The 19,230-nt window shown below is 43.5% G+C and overlaps 1 protein-coding gene across 2 annotated transcripts in view; it reads left to right on the plus strand.

Annotated features, from left to right (window-relative positions):
- The first annotated feature begins 1,452 nt into the window (after window positions 1-1,452).
- The window catches only part of gpat2 (glycerol-3-phosphate acyltransferase 2, mitochondrial), a 29,200-nt gene continuing 11,422 nt past the window's right edge, over window positions 1,453-19,230 (plus strand). The window contains exons 1-9 of one of the 2 annotated variants that reach the window (XM_062451362.1): window positions 1,453-1,560; window positions 11,537-11,647; window positions 11,799-11,872; window positions 13,158-13,268; window positions 13,437-13,559; window positions 14,860-14,959; window positions 15,044-15,177; window positions 15,425-15,524; window positions 15,952-16,131. In XM_062451362.1, the coding sequence (XP_062307346.1) occupies window positions 1,489-1,560; window positions 11,537-11,647; window positions 11,799-11,872; window positions 13,158-13,268; window positions 13,437-13,559; window positions 14,860-14,959; window positions 15,044-15,177; window positions 15,425-15,524; window positions 15,952-16,131 (1,005 nt within the window). In that variant the 5' untranslated portion in view covers window positions 1,453-1,488. The remainder of the gene's footprint in view (window positions 1,561-11,536; window positions 11,648-11,798; window positions 11,873-13,157; window positions 13,269-13,436; window positions 13,560-14,859; window positions 14,960-15,043; window positions 15,178-15,424; window positions 15,525-15,951; window positions 16,132-19,230) is intronic. The other variant, XM_062451363.1, reaches the window with a different exon arrangement.

Below are 19,230 nucleotides of genomic sequence, written 5' to 3' on the forward strand. Positions count from 1 at the left end.
TGAACTGTTTAGGTTTTTTTATAAAATAAAAATGTCTCTGGCATTGTTCAGAGGGCCGGTCCAAATGCGTGGGAGGGCTGTATTCGGCACGCGGGCCGTAGTTTGGGGACCCCTGCACTACGGCATACAATGTCATGTATGGTCATAGGCAATTTTACAGCGGGTGCAGGATTATTTGATAAAATAGCTTTTTATAACCCTTTTAAATAAAATTTCAATTATATATAATTGAAATTAAATTATTTTAGAACGTTAAGTTATGTCAGAGTTGTGATAAGTAAGGGTCAAGATTGTGGTGTTATTAGTTGTTTTGGGTATAAAAGGAATTGTGAAGCATCTGTGGATTCTTGATCTCCTGAGACCTTCTCCTCAGCTCTGGCTTGTCCTACTCCTTCTTCCTCACCTCTTGCTTTCTATCTCAAGTTTACAATAATCATGGTAGAGTAGGTAAGAGTTAACCTTCATTGATTTCATTCATTTGCAATATGATTAAATTATTATATTATTTAACCTTACTTTGACCATTCTTGCTCTGATTTAACCCATAGTCGAATAACTGTAATTCCATTGGTATTGGCATTATTTGGTTAATGTTAATACGCTGTTCAGTTTCCCATCTTCCTTCAAACCATAGGGGAATTAGTTTGTTGTTTGGCCAATATTGACCCCCTACAATGTTGAAATAGATTTGCTGAAACACCAGTTACAGGATGGTACATGGTCACAGGTGAATCATGTAAATTATAGGAACAATAGCCAATAAACATACTCATTGTTAGATTTCTATTTGTAGGCAATGAAGAAGACCAAATACAATTTCAATTATTTGTCTTTATTTCAGTGCCAAAAAGCATTTGGTCAGTTCTGAGTGCACGTCCACGGCGAGTAACATTAGCGATGTTGGCCTAAGGGCTGACAATGTTGCTAAAATACATTACAGATTGTGACGGGAAACGGTAACGTTAACCTAGGTATTCATCAGGGAATTAAAGCACATCGAATCGCAGTCTTAAAATCCTCTCCCGGCGTATAACTAAGCGAATTACATTTTGTTCGAGATCGGTTGGCTGAACCAGGAAAGGATATCCCTAGTCTGCCAACGCTATCAGGCTCAGAAAGAGGAAGGGGATAGATAAAAACGCAGAGTTTGGCATGGAAAACCTTCTAGCGAGCAGGTTAGTTTCACGGAGTAAGTTACCATGGAAACTTACCAAAAGGTTTCGTTACCTCTCTTTCTGGAACGGAAACCTCGGAGTAAGCCTCTTTTCAGGGTTAAACAACTCAAAGTTTTCACTAAACCTGCTACCTGGAATACCCCCCAGATGGCTGAGCGGTTAGCAACAAGCACTTTGTAGAGATGGCTTCCAGCTACAGTATTATGTCTCTATCGTGCTTTCAGACCCTTGTTGACCCTACATTCTCCCTCCCTCCCTGATGTGTGATGGTAGGACTCTGATAAAGGGACAGACTCCTGTGGACTGGACCATCATGCTTCCAGATGTGGATGAAGTCCTCAGAGAAGCCCCAAGGCATTTACCCACAGCTCAGCAAAAACCTGCCGTGAGATATTCTAGATTACACTATGCTATATTACACTACATTAGATAACAAGATTACGATATATTTGGTGGCCAAGCAGCGAAGCTGCGGAGCCACTTAAGTGTTTCTACCTTTTCTTATTAGGATTCCTCCAGTAGGAGGGAACCCTATTGTTATTGTTGGCTTTTTTATTGTGCAATGGGAGTCAATGGCAGCCCCTAGACCAGAACTGTAAAAAGTTGTGAAATTTGGCATGTTGAAACTGCAGAGCATTAGTAACTACCATACCAAACATGGGCCACTTAAGACAGAAGGTGGCGCTACAGGCCACGCCCCAATTTGACAATTTTCAAAGTGATTCCATTTGCATCCCATTTGTCCCAAAATTCTAGCCTGACGTTGTCATACTCATAATTCTAGTCAGAATATGAGTCTGATACCACTCCGCTGGGCTGTGAGTATGGGGCGTGTTTCGACCGGACTCGGACAAAAAATGCCTCTTCGCTCAATTGGATAGACCTACAACCAATCAGAGCAACGTAGTATGTGACGAATCCCGTAGGAAGGACAACAAAAACATATTTTCGATCGACAAATTCCTTGATCGCGTTTCTCTGTTCCTCTTTCAAAATGAATGCGCTGTCGATGTCTTCTAAAACAGACTCGATGGCAGAATCTACACATCTCAGCCCAGCGGCAGCCATGTTTGTTGAAAACAAATTCAACCCAAGCGCTCTTTGGTGACGTGGTTGATTACCCCATCTGTCCATCATCGTATAAAGCCCGCCCTGACAATTTGATTGGTCCGAACAGCTCTTGTTCGGACATAGTTTTCCCCCAACCGAGCGACCCCAGACCCAACATTTTTTGTGGGCGGGGCCAAGTTCGGCTGGCACACAGGCTACCACTTTTTAGGTCATTTAGTACAATTATAGTGTATTTGAAGTTTATTCGAATTTATTTGAATACTGTAAAGTAGCCTGTGTAGTGCACTTTTAGTTTATGAAGTATACTTTGTAAATTACCTCTAAATATACCTTTGAATACTCTAAAGTAACCTGTGTAGTGCACTTTCAGTTCATGAAGTATACTTCAAAAGCACTTTCAATTAATGTAAGTATTTCAAGAAGTAAACGTAATGTCCATTTATTATGATTTACTAATATTTAAATGTTTAAATATCCCTCAAACGCCGCCGATCTTGCGTCACTTGACGAGAACGGGGGCCCTCGCCAAGTGACACTGCAGATTATTAGCTGAAAGAAGATATTTACTGAGTATGCACTCGTGTTGTAATAATCCAGCTCTTCTTATCAAACGTAAGTCATTTAACTCATGGTTACAATGTTAAACCAGCACAACAATGACAATTGCCACGCAACAAAACAATACATTGTAAGCAGACACATTAAAAAAACGAAATTCATGAAGTTACATTTGTATTTCGAACAAACGGCAAACTTATCAGCAAATTCGAACACTATTTATTGCATTGCATCATGTGAATTGACCAGCCAATGAGCCACGCTATCTTCAATTTTTCACATTGTTATTTCGTTCTTCAGTCAGTTTGACAGCATAACCTTCAAATGCATAATGCAACCCTTCTGTCTGCTTCTTTCTCAAGTATCTTTTTCGTTTTTCCCATTAATACTCCAATTGATAATTATTAGCATAGTATAAAAGTATAGGGCTTCAAAATGTTTTGGCAGTAATTAAGGTTACAGCTTCAGTAACAAAAAAAGATTCAATGTGCAATGCATAATAGATTTTCCTCAACATGAATAATTAGAATATACAAGATGGATCTAAAAAATTTAACTTGTAATGTACTTTTGACTGTTTTTGCTGTATAAGTAAGGGATAATGCCCGACGAGGTGTTCAATATTATCCCTTACTTATACAGCAAAAACATGGTCACTTGCCAACAATTTTTTTTACAAACATTAATTTATGTTTTCATGCGTTTTGCAAAAGAAAATCTAACGTTTTTCCGGCTTTCCTTTGGATGAGCTATTAGCCCAAAAGCTAACATTATGCTAGCAAGATTAAAAGGCAATAACATTGTGTACGGTTGACAAACAGTAAATATAATTTTACAGTATGTTTGACAAGAAGATTTGCTAGTTAACCAGCCATGTCACTGTCCCAAAATCAATATCAAGATTTTCACGAACAAAGTATCGGCCATATACTAGTACTAGGCTACAGTACGGCTGCAGCCTCTGGAGCGAGTTGAATAGAAAATGGATGTGAGATGACCGCATCAAATTTGACATTCTCCAAACAGTAATTATAATTTGACAGTATGTTTAACAACAATACTAGCCAGCTATCGAGCCATGTCATTAAAATAAAATCAAGATTTTTAAGAAGAAAATAATAGGCCATGTGTCGAGTTGCGGCTACTGTCGTGTTGGCCGCAGCCTGTCTGAAGTAGATTGACTAGAGAGGTGAATAGCGAATGGAATGTGAGATGAGCGGTTACGTGACACTGACATAGTAGATTCAGAAAAGTAACATTTTTCAAATAGGTTAAAATAAATATTCAAGTCACTCATTGTTGTAAATACAAGTTGGCTTGTTAGTCTTTCAAAATTGTAAATGGAGGCTTTGACTGCGTTTGTGTTGTTATGGTTACACTACAGACACTTTGTACAGGCTCATGATACTATGTAGCCAGCGCAATAATTTAGAACGGTGAAAAGACAGTTTTGCTGCAATTACGTAGTAGGTGTCTGTTATCACCCGATAATGGACACCCCTGCAGCCAATCAGAATCGAGTATTCACCCAGACCATGGTATAATAAAAGAAAACGTACATCCTACTTTAGAAGAAATGTATACATTTTTTTGTTTCTAAGCATACTTCTTATAAGTATATCAAAAGTGAACAATTTACTAAGTATACTTCTTAAACGTAGGGCTGCACGATTAATCAAATTTTAATCACGATCACGATTTCGGCTTCCCACGATCAAATTCGCGTGATCGAGCGATATAAAAAATGCGTCATTCCGTTCATAGAACGCTCCGTATTAAAGTTTTTTTTTTTTTTTGGCAAAGCCAATCTAGCGCGCCGTAAACCAATAGGTGCGTTCGGCTGCGGCTGCATGAAACGACCAGCGAGAGTTGCTGCTTACAGTCGGGGAGGAGTTATAAACTGCTCCGTGAAGTCGGAAATGTTGTCATTTTATGTATTGGGCTATGTTAAACTCTTTCTCCAATTTGCAGCCGGCTGCGGCGCTGCATGAAGTCGAATACACCTACTGTCTGATCATGTGCCTCCATGATACATCAGAGTTGTTCCCTGCCCCGCGCAGCTTAGTTTCTAGATGTAGACAGTCACAGAGGACAGAGTAATGTGAGCAGTCAGTCATAAGGCTTTAAACTATCTTAACAAAGAAAACAAAAGAATGTCTAACGTAGCCGAGGGCCTTGTCCCGAGAATCGGATCGTCATCCATTGTGTGGAAGTATCTTGGGTTCAAGGCAAGTGACACAAAACAAGAACAGGTCATATGCAAACAGTGCCGTAAAGCAACACAACGAACCTCTTTAACCACTTAAAAAAACACCATAAAGTTCAATACGATGAATGTATGAGGGCCAAGAAATGCGTTGCAAAGACTAATCAAAACACAACATCAACTCAGGCATCCATCGAAGCGAGCCTCTTTAGCGCATCACCATACCCATCTACCTCCCAAAGACACAGTGAAACAACTAATGCAGTCGCATTTCATTTGGCCAAAGTCCGTCCGTCCGTCAACTGCCGCTTGGTCTGGTTGCGGGGGCAGCAACCTAAGCAAGGAGGCCCAGACTTCCCTCTCCCCGGCCACTTCCACCAGCTCTTCCTGGGGGACCCCGAAGCGTTCCCAGGCCAGCCGAGAGACATAGTCCCTCCAGTGTGTCCTGGGTCTTCCCCGGGGCCTCTTCCCAGTGGGACGTGCCCAGAACACCTCACCAGGGAGGCGTCCAGGAGGCATCCTTATCAGATGCCCGAGCCACCTCAACTGGCTCCTATCAACGCGGAGGAGCAGCGGTTCTACTCTGAGCCCCTCCCGGATGACCGAGCTTCTCACCCTATCTCTAAGGGAGAGCCCGGACACGCTGCGGAGAAAACTCATTTGGCCGCTTGTATTCGCGATCTCGTTCTTTCGGTCACTACCCACAGTTCGTGACCATAGGTGAGGGTAGGAACTAGTGGTGGGCATAGATTAATTTTTTTTATCTAGATTAATCTTACTGTTATCTTGGCGTTAATCTAGATTAAAATGGCTCATTTGAATTCCGCCGAAGGCATTCAGAATATGGGTGCTACCCAAATAATGACTAAAAGTAAGTATTTGAGAACGGGTTTCTCAAGCCAGGTGGCGCATTAGACCAGGAGCTCATCTCCTGTTTCCAAAATGCATCACAAACCGCTTGAGAAAGCTGTTCTACTATGATAATTGGTGATGAAAATAAATTATGTTCAATAAGATGTACTTGTGTTTATTAACTGTTTATTAGATTAGTTAGCTTGGCTGATAGAGCTGTGCTGACGGGCTTGCCTCGGTTGCACTCAAACATTGTAGTTTGACGACGACTCTTCCCCTGCGCTACATCAGTGCTTGGCCCGGCATCTTCCGCATTAACTAAGGGATGCTTTGCGTTTAGGTGGTATTTGAGAGTGGAAGAACTCCTACAGTAAACTAATTCTGCATAGCACAAGGTGCAAACAACCTTAGTCTTGTTGAGGTTTCCATTGGGAAGCTTCTTAAAAATACATTTTCCCTGAAGCAAACCAGGCGGCTTCATAGCTGCATCCATGTTAGCACGTCACGTTTGATGTGATAATTTCATACACGAGGCATACACACAGGTTTGAAGATTCGTTCTCGCCCCCTACAGTGCAATTCGGCTAGGTATACATCCACGCTAAAATATCAAGGTGAAAGTCATCATAGCTTGCGTAGTATAGACCCAGCTCCCAACCCAACTTTGAGAATAGATTAACGGCGATATTTTTTTTATCGCGCGATAAGAGTCTCACGTTAACGCAGCGCGTTAACGCCGATAACGGCCCACCACTAGTAGGAACGTAGATCGACAGGTAAATAGAGAGCTTCGCCTTTCGACTCAGCTCTTTCTTCACCACGATGGACCGATGCAGAGCCCGCATCACTGTGGACGCCGCACCGATCCGCCTGTCGATCTCGCGCTCCATTCTTCCCTCACTTGTGAACAAGACCCCGAGATACTTGAACTCCTCCGCTTGGGTCAAGATCTCCTCCCCGACCCGGAGATTGCACTCCACCCTTTTCCGGTCGATAACCATGGCCTTAGATTTGGAGGTGCTGATTCCCATCCTAGCCGCTTCGCATTCGGTTGCGAACCGCTCCAGTGAGAGCTGAAGGTCACGGCCCGATGAAGCCAACAGGACCACATCATCTGCAAAAAGCAGCGACCTGATCCTGAGGTCACCAAACCGGACCCCCTCCAGGGCTCCAGACTAACTTTTTCCCTTGGTTGCACTGGTGCGCCTAACTTTTTTATTTAGGTGCACCAGCACAAAATTTAGGTGCACCCAAATTTTTCCTTGCGTCGCCACAATTTCAAGGTCACCTTTTTATCATGCTCCATATACATTCATATATATTATGTAAATGACCTTAAACAAGAATAAGGTGTAGGTAAATATTGGTTTTATTTGACGCACAATTAAACTGTATATAAAAATATTTTAAGTGCTTCACTGAGCTGCCAAACTAAAACATTGCAAGCAAAATAAAAAACTAGAAAGTGCTACTGTTTAAAAGTGCTTCCCTGAACTGAGACCTAACATTTCATGGCTCAAAGTCTTATAGCGGGTCCCCCCTTGCTGTCGCATGCCCTTCAGATGGCCAACACCTGTAATTTGGCTTTCTTGCCCTTTGGCCTTGGCTAAACCAGCTTGCCACACTCTCCCTAGCATCAACATCCTAGCTCCATGGGTTAGCTCCATGGCCCAGCTCCGTAACTCAGGGGTGGGCAATTAATTTTGACAAGGTGCCACATGAGAAACCTGAAATGTGTTGGAGGGCCGCATCAACGATAACTTGAACTTAATTCTGCTCACTATTCATTTTCCCCCATTGTAAAAAGCACTAAAGTATATATTTTGATTAGCTGCTACTGGTTATCAGAAGAATAAGGATATTCTGTAAATATTTATATAAATATTTTACATGTTGGTCAACTAGGAAAAGACTATCGAAGTAACAGTAAAAACTAAAATAATCATTACATCAGTGTTTCATTTTATTTGTAACTAGTTAATCTTCACCAACACTGAAAAGTTGTTTTGCAGTATGTTAAAGATATGCAATTGATCAACTTTATACAAAAAGCTATACTTTTTTGCAGTTCATTTTGTTATGTGAGAGGAATCCAGTGGGCTTGAACAAGTGCATTGAAATCTGGCTGAATGTCTGAGGTGGGTATGCGAAGGACAGCTGACAGGTGATGATCCGAGTGTGCAATTTAACTAGCAAGCCATCAGCCCGCGCCCACTGAATCAGTCAAGTTCTTATGTCCGCGTTAGTTTTTTTTCTTGAGTCCCTTAGTGCTGATTCAAATTGTAATCCTTCAACACAGCGACCTGTTCTCCAAAACTAGCTTTGACTTTGACCTCAGTAAACAGATACTTAGAAGTCCATGTCTTGTTAAAAACTCTACATTCTGTATCAACCTTTCGTTTTTCATTTTCGAGGGCTAACCAACAGCTAACTCTCCTGTCGGTGAGGTTGCGCAAGCGCACATATGTAAATTGCCTGATCACTAGTGTTTCAGGACTACATATTTACAACCGCTCAACACATTTATTTATTTTTGATTTACCTCACGCGGGCCGGATTGGAACAGCCTGTGGGCCGGTTGTGGCCCGCGGGGCCGTACAATGCCCAGGTCTGGGCATTGGCAACTGATTCTCTGGTGCTCAGATCGTAATTTCAATCACACAGCACGGAGCAGTGTAGGCCTACAGGAATATCTGGACCACAGCCAATCGGAGGCAAAGACCCGCCCCATCTCTGTCTCTGATTAGTTTAGACCACGATATGATCCAACCATGAGTGCGAGTTCCGTCAAAGAAGAAACAAACGCTTTGTTCCTGGAGAGGCAGTGGATGCGAGGAGGTTAGGTGCACCGGTGCGACCTAGTATAAATTTTAGTCGCATCCGTACAAATTTTGGTCGCATATGCGACCAAATTGGTCGCACTCTAGAGGCCTGCCCTCAACGCCCTGGCTGCGCCTAGAAATTCCATATAAGTTATGAACAGAATCGGTGACAAAGGGCAGCCCTGGGGGAGTCCAACCCTCACCGGGAACAAGTTCGACTTACTGCCGGCAATGCGGACCAAACTCTGACACCGGTCATACAGGGACCGAACAGCCCCGATCAGGGAATCCGGTACCCCGTACTCCCGGAGAACCCCCCACGGTCGAACGCCTTTTCCAAATCCACAAAACGTGTAGACTGGTTGGGCGAACTCCCATGCACCCTCCAGGACCCTGCCGAGGGTGTAGAGCTGGTCCACAGTTCCACGGCCTGGACAAAAACCACATTGCTCCTCCTGAATCCGAGGTTCGACAATCCGACCGACCCTCCTCTCCAGAACCCCTGAATAGACTTTCCCAGGGAGGCTGAGTGTGATCCCCCTAAAGTTGGAGCACACCCTCCGGTCCCCCTTTTTAAAGAGGGGAACCACCACCCCGGTCTGCCAGTCCAGAGGCACTGTCCTCACATTACGTTTGGGCCTGCCAGGCCTGACCGGCGTCTTCCCCCACCATCGTAGCAGATCCTCACATTACGTTTGGGCCTGCCAGGCCTGACCGGCGTCCTCCCCCACCATCGTAGCCAACTCACCACCAGGTGGTGATCAGTTGACAGCTCCGCCCCTCTCCTTACCCGAGTGTCCAAGACATTCGGCCTCAGGTCCGACGACACGACTACAAAGTCTATCATCAAACTGAGACCTTGGGTGTCCTGGTGCCAAGTGCACATATGGACACCCTTATGCTTGAACATGGTGTTCGTTATGGACAAGCCGTGTCTAGCACAGAAGTCCAACAACAAAACACCGCTCGGGTTCAGATCGGGGGGGCCGTTCCTCCCACTCACGTCCCTCCAGGTCTCACTGTCATTGCCCACATGAGCATTGAAGTCCCCCAGGAGGACGAGGGCATCTCCGGGAGGAGCGCTTTCCAGCACCCCCCCCCAGAGACTCCAAAAAGGGTGGGTACTCTGAGCTGCCGTTTGGTGCGTAAGCACAAACAACAGTGAGGACCCGTCCCTCCACCCGAAGGCGGAGGGAGGCTACCCTCTCGTCCACCGGGGTGAACCCCAACGTACAGGGGCCGAACCGAGGGCAAACAAGTATTCCCACCCCGGCTCGACGCCTCTCACCAAGGGCAACTCCAGAGTGGAAGAGAGTCCAGCCCCTCTCAAGGAGACTGGTTCCGGAGCCGATGCTATGCGTCGAGGCGAGGCCGACTATATCTAGCCGGAACCTCTCTACCTCGCGCACCAGCTCAGGCTCCTTTCCCGCCAGCAAGGTGACATTCCACGTCCCTAGAGCTAGCTTCTGCAGCCGAGGATCGGACCGCCAAGGCCCCCGCATTCGGCCGCCGCCCGTCTCACACTGCACCCGACGCCCATGACCCCTCCTGCAGATGGTGAGCCCACTGGAAGGGGGTCCCACGTTGCCTCTTCGGGCTGTGCCCGGCCGGGCCCCATGGGAAAAGGCCCGGCCACCAGGCGCTCGCCATCGAGCCCTACCCCCGGGCCTGGCTCCGGGGGGGCCCCGGTGACCCGCGTCCGGGCAAGTGCAACCTGGGAACCATTGTTATTTTTCTTCATGGTAGGTTTTTTTTTTAGACACGCTTTGTCTGGTCCTTCACCTGGAACCTGTTTGGGCCTTGGGTGACCCTACCAGGGGCATAAAGCCCCCGACAACTTAGATCCAGGATCATTAGGACATGCAAACCCCTCCACCGCGGTAAGGTGGTGACTCAGGGAGGAGCATTTGGCCAAAGACGTGCCAAGTAAAAACGGTGACAAACGAAGGCTTAAAATTCTTGATAAACGATACGTGATCCCCTCGCGCAATTATTTTTCCAAGGTGGCACTACCTGCGATGTACAGAAAACGCAGAGGGGAAATAAAGAGTTAATGTGGTGACCTGCCTTCGCTCATCCCTCAAGACAGAAAATGTTGACAGGCTAGTGTTTCCTTATAAAAACCTGTAAACTAGTCTTTTCTCCATAGTTCTGAAATGTTCTCATTTGGTTACATTCTGTATATTTTGAGTTTTATTCACATCCATTATGCAGGGACAATGCATTGTGATGATCACATTTGTTTTGGTTAAAATCAACAAATAATCATGATAATTAATCGTGATCTCAATATTGATCAAAATAATCGTGATTATCATTTTGGCCATAATTGTGCAGCCCTACTTAAAAGTATATCAAAAGTGAACTAAAAGTGTATATATACATAGCTTGCATTGAACTGTTATGTTTTTGCCTTTTTTTTTTCGTTGAAACGCCGGGAGAAAAATCCAGTGTGTTGGTGCGACATGTTGCGTTGTTGTTAGGCAGCCATGATCAAAGTTTTAACAAGCTAGTAGTGTCTGTTAAGCACATGTGAAACGTCTCAGAGAAAATGTAAAATTTTGCAATTAAAAGGATAAATGTAAAAAAAAAAAAAATGACTACTCCCAAATGTAAAATTATCTCAAAGTAATCTTCAATATTTTTGGGAAGTATCTGTAATCCGATTATTATTTTTTAGCCAGTAATGTAACGGATTACAGTTACAATTATTTTGTAATCAGATTACAGTAATCCAATTACTTGTAATCCGTTACTCCCCAACCCTGGTTGAGTGCCAACTTGGTACCGGTTGTGACATCACTATTGTGAAGTGTGAGTTATTGTGATGTATGTGGTCCTCTGTCCCTTAGCTGTCCTGGGGATTGAAGCTAAAGAAGAAGCTAAAGACTGTGGCTCCCCACCTTGGCAAGTTCAGACCCAGTGTCGGCCAGTGCTGCCAGCAGTGTACCCCTGACAGCCTTGTGAGTGAGCGAGCGAGAGAGCAGGATGGAGTTGGTGGAATATAGAGGGATGGAAATGGTGGAATAAAGATAGAGGGATGGGAGTGAGAGGGATATCAAGGATATGAAAAGGGATGAAGAGTAGAATGTGAGTAACAAGTGTGTGTTTCAGGGCAGGAATTATGGACAGACCTCTACTTCCCTGGGCTTCCAGAACCTTTTGAGTGTGAAAGAGACGCACACCAGGTAGAATGGTGCAATACTACAAAGCAAGTTCAACATAACCAGGATATCGTTTTTTAGCTGGCTTTGCTACACCTACCAACCACAATCACACAGTTCAAGTTTTTTATTGTCAGGTGCACAGAACAACACAAGTTCAGACTGGGCACTGAAATTCTTGGAAAATCACACAGAAGTGTGATTTTCACAAGCTAGCTATTAGGGCTGTCAACGAATATTCCATATTCGAATAGTGGTTAAAAACAGAAATTCGAATGTGAAAATTAATATTAGAATGTAAAAAAATAAAAACACAACCGCGGCAGCAGCGGCGCGTCTGTCTGCTTTGCAGGTGGGCGCACGCCTCAGCGTCACTGCTGACAGTTGACTTGCGTGGAAGATGGCAGAAAGTGCAGAACCCATCTTGACCGCAGCAAAGAAAGTGATTGTAACCCCAAAAATCTAAAGAGTGATGTCTGGAAATATTTCGGATTTTGGTCAGTTGATGGTAAACTTGTTGAGCCTACAGCTAAAGTAGTGTGTAAGCTATGTAAGCCAGAGTTAGCTTACCATTCAACAACTAGCAACTTGAGGCTACATCTCCATGTTTACCACAGCACAGCTCGCTCGGAGCGTTCAATGTCGGTTCTATACTGTAAAACTTCAATTAATGTTAATAATATTTGTTTCAATAACTGAATGAAGCCTGCCATATTTGGGACAAGAATCGCAACCTTAAATTGCTTGCACAAAACTCTTGATCAGAACTCGGCATTTGTTTATTGTTGTCGTTCATTTTACACCGCTATGCGCAGAGAGCGCGACTGTGCGGGGGAGAGAGAGAAAGAAAGAGTGCGTGTGTGCGAGCGAGAGGCCAAGGTCTGCGGTCTTGGCCATTAGTTAATTGACTTCTTTTTGTGTAGGTAATATATTGTTAAATATGTTTAAACTTAAATAAATTAGGCCTACCTACAGTATACAAGTAGTTGTATCTCGTTGTATTAATTTGTCCTGTTATTGACGTACCTAATGGGCAACCAGAAATTCGAATATATTCGAATATATGTTTTTTTTAAAGGGAATATTCGAACGTCATTTTTGAGCAATTTACTAGCTATGAACGTTTTCACGTAGAAAGGGTGGTGTTTGCACTGCATCAGCGTTGCTCAATGCAAGCAATACCGCCCCAAAGGGGCGATCAGAGAACGTCGGGGGGGCATTGCAAAATATGGGGGCCGTTGAAGTCTTCTTGGGGGGAATTTGTATGACCTGACTTGCAACGCACACACACCTTTGTCCTTTGATGTAGGTACAGAGGCTGGCTGGTGAGAAGGCTGTGCTATGTGCTGTTTGTCAGGGGACGCAGGGTGGAGCCCAGTACTGCTACTGACAGGCTGGACAGAGTATGGAAGAGTGACAGGTAAAGGGGGGTGGACCCTGGAACAGTGACAGGTGAGGGTGCAAACTCTGCAAGAGAACAAGTGAGGGAGGGGTGGATTCTGGAACAGTGACAGGTAGGAGGGTGCAGAGTCTGGAAGAGTATGAGTGTGTATAATGTGTGGGTGTGTAAAAAAACTGTGTTTTTCAGGGTACAGAAGGCCCTCTCCATCCCCCACACACCCTCTATGTTGGAAGACATTCAGGAGCCATTTACTCGTCTCTCCCCTTACCACCTCCTCATCAACACCTGCATCTACCCACCTCTTGTTCGGTATGCGTGTGTGTAACATTCGTCATACAACCTCGTCATTAGGAACTAGCTTATACATTCTGAACTCTGAGATTTCATAGATGGAATTCATATTCAAGTTTATCTTCGGATTTTCTCTTTGTGATTTCAATCCTATTTCTGTCATGAAATAGTGCCTTTGTCATCCTCTTTGAAGTCTGTCCAGTGTTTCCCACAGATTAGAAAGCAATTTGTGGGGGGGGGGGGGGGTGGTGGTACCATGTCAGACCAGGGGGGTTCAATATAATTCCTTCATTAATCATTTGTTACACATAACTTTATTATATTAAATAATATGAATCAAAGATGAATCACACGCCCAACCCAAAATACACACATTTAACACCCTATACAAAATTCACACCCCATTCAAGTCCTATCTGCCAGAAACGGAATAGAAATGTGTTCCCTTATCCTGAGACCTGCTTTCTTACTTCCCTATTTCTACATCTGTTTGTCCACCTCACCTGTTGCTTCAGCTGGCTCTCTCACGGCAGCATGTTGGATGCTGTCCTCCTCTCCTACTCTTTCTTCAATGCCTAACGAATCTATCTCTTTCTCTCCCTGACCCTGTTTTTCTGCTTGAAGCCTGAAAATATTTCTGGGGAAATTGTGGGGTGTAGTAGTTACTGCACTACTGCAGAAGTGTAGTAGTTAGCTAGCTCTACAATTTACCGGGGCTAGATCTGAATCTAGGAGAAAAACGGAGCTGCCAGCTGTAAGTATGTAGCAACGCTAGTGCTAAATAACTATTTAGCTGGTTGGCTCCATGACGCCGGTAAGTAGGGCACGTGAGATTACTCACCAAAAGAACAAAGAGGAACCCACTTGTCTAGCAGATTAAGACATGTTCATAGCTACCTAGCGAAAAGTAACCAACTTTCCTAGACTTTAAGCTATGGTACTAATGCTGAGGGCTCGCTGATATCGCTGTCTGTCTAGAACGGCGTATCTATGCGTCGTTGCTAACGTGTGCTGACGTTGTGACTGTGTGTCTATGTGAGAGAGACGTGTGAGTGACCGAGAGACAGAGAGAGCAGGGAAAGAAAATGCAGCTGAAGGAATACGCTGCGTGTTTAAATAGCGTAAACAAAATGTTAAAAAGAATAACAAAACGCAATATGTGGCGGCCGGTGTTGATTCTGTGGCGCACCGCCACAAATTAGTCTGTGTGGGAAACACTGCTGTCCATCCTCCTTGTGCCAAGTCTGTCTCTTACTGTCTCTTTCCCTTCTCCTCCTCCCCCTCACCTCCCCCCCCCTCTTTCTTCCCCCCTCTCCAGTTTAATAGGCTGGCTGGTGCTGAAGCTCCTAAAGTGTGTATTCTGTAGTGTTCAAGTTAACCTGAACCACCTGGCTTCCCTACAGAGAGCTGCACAGCAGGTACACATCACACACACAGTCTCACTTGTATGTTTTAACATGTCTAGAGCATGATAAGAGATCCAAAGTGTGTGTGTGTCTCAGGGTTGCCCCCTGGTGTACGTATGTGAGCGTCAGAGTGCGGTGGATTATGTCCTGCTGCCCCTGGTCCTGTTCTGCTACAACCTTAGGGTGCCGTACACGATCTGCCCTCTGCAGATACACACATTCTGGATACGGTACCTGTGCACACACCACCTCCTCTCTCTTTCGTACACACAGATACCACACCACCTCTCTCTCTTTCTGTCTCTCACTCAAACGCACACCTCCTCTCACCCACACCACCTCTGTAACACACATATCCTCTCTCACACACACACGACAACTTTTTTCTCTCTCATTCACACACACCCACACCTATCTATAGCATTGTAAGGTAGTTGTTGTTCCTGTCTTCTCAACATGGATAACTTGTTCCAACAGGTCTGTCCTGCAAAAGCTGGGCGTGGTTCTCCTCCCTATTGGTGCCAACAGTGAAGAGGATGCTCATATTAACAGCCTCCACTCACCAATCATGACCTCAGTAAGTCTGCCTCCGTTTGTGACAGAGACCTGCACACACACCAATACACAGAGGGCAAGAGCCTGGTACAACCCTACACCCTGACTCCAGGTCCCTCTTTGCTCTGCAACACTGACAATGCTGCTGCTCTTTTGGCTGGGACGGACTGAGTTGATAGTTTATTGAATGTAGCAGTGAATTGTGATGGGGTCTGTATCGGTAGCTGTTTCTTTGTAGTTTATTGCGTCAAGGTCTGCTCCTTTAAATAAGCCTAGCAGTTGTTTCACCCTCCTCCTCTCCCCTGTTCCCCTTCTCTCTTATCCTTCTCCTCTCCCTTCACTCCCCTGTTTATTCTCCTGCTGCTCCACTGGTTATCCTCTCCTCCTCTCCCATTGCTTTCCACCATTACCATCCTCTCCCCTGCTCTCCCCCATCCTCTCTCCTACAGGTGTTGGGGGAGCTGTTGTGTGAGGGGCAGGCCGTGAGTGTGTGTGTGTCTGGGCTGAGTGGGCAGGGAGGGCAGTGGTTGGCACGACTCCGTCAAATCATGCTGGAGGGGGCTGTGCCCACTGTCTGCCTGGTGCCCGTTGGCATTTCTTACGACTGTGTTCCCCAGGACAGCACAAAGGTATGGAGCTTACAAACACATACTCAGACACTCATACACACTCCCACAAATACTCCAGGTGTTCCAGGTGTGTGGTCTGTCTGCAGTAAGATGTGTACATGTGCCGCAGGTGTAGGTGCTCTCTGTAGTGAGGTGTGTGTGTGTTCCAGGTGTGTGTGTTGTCTATAGTGATGTATGTGTGTGTGTCCCAGGTGTTTATGCTTTCGGCACTGAGATGTGTGCACTGTCTGCAATGAGGTGTGTGGTCCGTGTGTGTGTGACGACGGGCAGGAAAAATTGGACAGACCTCTACTTCCCTGGGCTTCCAGAAACTTTTGAGTGTGAAAGAGACACACACCAGGTAGAATGGTGCAAAACACACAAACACCTGAGGCCTATACTACAAAGCAAGTTCAACATACCCAGGATATATTTTTTTTTAGCTGGCTTCGCTACACCTACCAACCACAATCACACAGTTAAAGTTTTATATTGTCAGGTGCACAGAACAACACAAGTTCAGAAGACGAGCAAGAAGCGGATTGCCTGTAGTCAGGGTTTTCGCGGGGTCTTAAAAAGTCTTAAATTCTGAACTTAAAATTTAAGGCCTTAAAAAGTCTTAAAAACTGCTAGATTTTCATCCGAGGTCTTAAATTTAATCCAGTCAGGTCTAAAAAAGGTTTTACCCAAGTCACACACTCACTCACACACTTTCTCTCTCTATTTGAGGGCAAGTTTGTTTTACCCTATTTTCATTTTGGGGATAAGGTTTTGGGGATTTGGCACGTTGTTGAGTGTGGAAGGTTACTAATGTGATTAACCTAATGTGTAAAATGGTAACACTTTAGAATAATGGTCCGTTGTTAACAAGTAGCTATGCAGGAAGTAATAGGTAGTACTACATTAACACCGAATTTAATACTATTAACTAACATGGAACCAAGATTAACTAAGCAGTAAGTAATAGCAAATTTATGACAAAGGTAGTTCCTTGGTAGGTATTTGGTTTACTAAATAAATATATCCTCTTGAGAACTACTTGTGAACTATGACCAATTAAGAAAGAATAACCAATTAATTACTAATCACAAAAGTAACATGTCTAAAAAGTTAACAATTTGGTTGTTTTACTCTTAACATGGTCATAACTTTTCAGAAGCTTGTGCCTCAAATGGGTTCTTTGTTGAAACCCGTTTATGAATATTATATCCCCCCAAATACGTTAGCTACAGGTTGAGATTGTGACTACTCTTACCAAAGGATGGACGTATGTTCTCTGTTTATTTCAAACTTAAACATGGTATAATACAAATAATGATAACTTGTTTAACATTTTTAATAATTAGGAAGTGATGCTGACACGCTCATGATTGGATTAGTTTACTATTATGAGCTCTTAAGTGTCAGTTCAATATGTCTCAGACTCCAAAGACCTACCTTTATGTTACAGTAGCCGCCTGAGAAGGACTTCTCTTTAGGATATGAATATAAACATTGATGTTCTCTTGTCAAAAACAATTTGCATCCTGCATTTATGTTGCGATAAGCGTAAAACCACATATTCCAGATTATTGTTTGTTAGAATATCACTAGTGCCTCACAGAAATGTATGCCTGTACCGTATGTGTCAAATATAAAATTAGACTTATTAGACTTACTTGTGAAAACCAGTATAATTCCTCACTAATTACTCATGCGTTACCTTGTCATCCTGCAGGAACTACTTGTGATGTGGACCATTATTTTAAAGTGACAAACATGTTAACTCCTCACTAATTATTCAAGCGTTACCCTGTCATCCCGCAGTAACTGTAATCTGGACCATTATTTTAAAGTGAAAAACATGTTAACACGTCACCTCGCAAGATCTACTACATAAAACAACTGCAGTGATTGGGTAAAAAAAGAAAATCCTACATAATGCAAAAATGCACATGGGCATGCAAGAATAAAGAATTTTGTAAAATATGTCTGAATGAAATTTTTTTAGTTTGGCACAATGATGAAACCTAGCATTTAAACAAAAAATTCTGTATTTTGGAATGAAACATACACATTCAACAAACCTGTGATGAGAAACTGAATCAAACATAATGGCTAAACAAGTAATAGTACATGGCTAACCATAACCCAAATTAACGTATAGGCCTAACGTATGTTCTCATCACATTCAACAAACTGTGATGAGAAACTGAATCAAACATAATGGCTAAACAAGTAATAGTACATGGCTAACCATAACCCAAATTAACGTATAGGCCTAACGTATGTTCTCATCACATTCAACAAACTATGATGAGAAACTGAATCAAACATAATGGCTAAACAAGTAATAGTACATGGCTAACCCTAACCCAAATTAACGTATAGGCCTACTCACTCTGTAATGAGTGAGTAGTAAATATCCAGCCAAATACTGGATATTTACCATCCATAAAAATGTGCCGAATGATTTCGCGCTCCAAACTCACTCATTGACGTTGCACCAGAGTATAGGTTTAGGGAAAACATGACATGGATTTCAGGACAAATAGGTTTCGGTAAGCTAAGTCGACTGGATTTGGAAAATGGACCGGCCAGGATTTGATATTTTCTGAGCTGCAGAAAGACGTAATAGCAGTCACATCGAAATTGCCCGCATAATCATACAGTATGATCAAATATTGGGGGGGACGTGTTATAACGTTAATATTCATAAACTGGTTTCCACAAAGAACTCATTTGAGGCACAAGCTTCTGAAATGTTATGACCATGTTAAGAGTAAGAAAAAACACAATTGACATTACTTTTGTGATTAGTAATTCATTGGTTATTCTTTCTTAATTGGTCATAGTTCACAAGTAGTTCTCAATGAGGATATGTTTATTTAGTAATAATCAAATACCTACCAAGGAACTACCTTTGTCGTAAATTAGCTATTACTTACTGCTTAGTTAATCTTGGTTCCATATTAGTTAATAGTATTAAATTCGGTGTTAATGTAGAACTACCTATTACTTCCTGCATAGCTACTCGTTAACAACGGACCATTATTCTAAAGTGTTACCTGTAAGGTAAAATTAATGCTTTTTCAATGACTGAATTCATTTAAATAAAATGTTTTTTTCAGAATTTCTTTG

This window comes from Osmerus eperlanus, chromosome 25 (genome assembly GCF_963692335.1).
Source record: "Osmerus eperlanus chromosome 25, fOsmEpe2.1, whole genome shotgun sequence".
In the NCBI taxonomy this organism is placed as follows: domain Eukaryota; kingdom Metazoa; phylum Chordata; class Actinopteri; order Osmeriformes; family Osmeridae; genus Osmerus; species Osmerus eperlanus.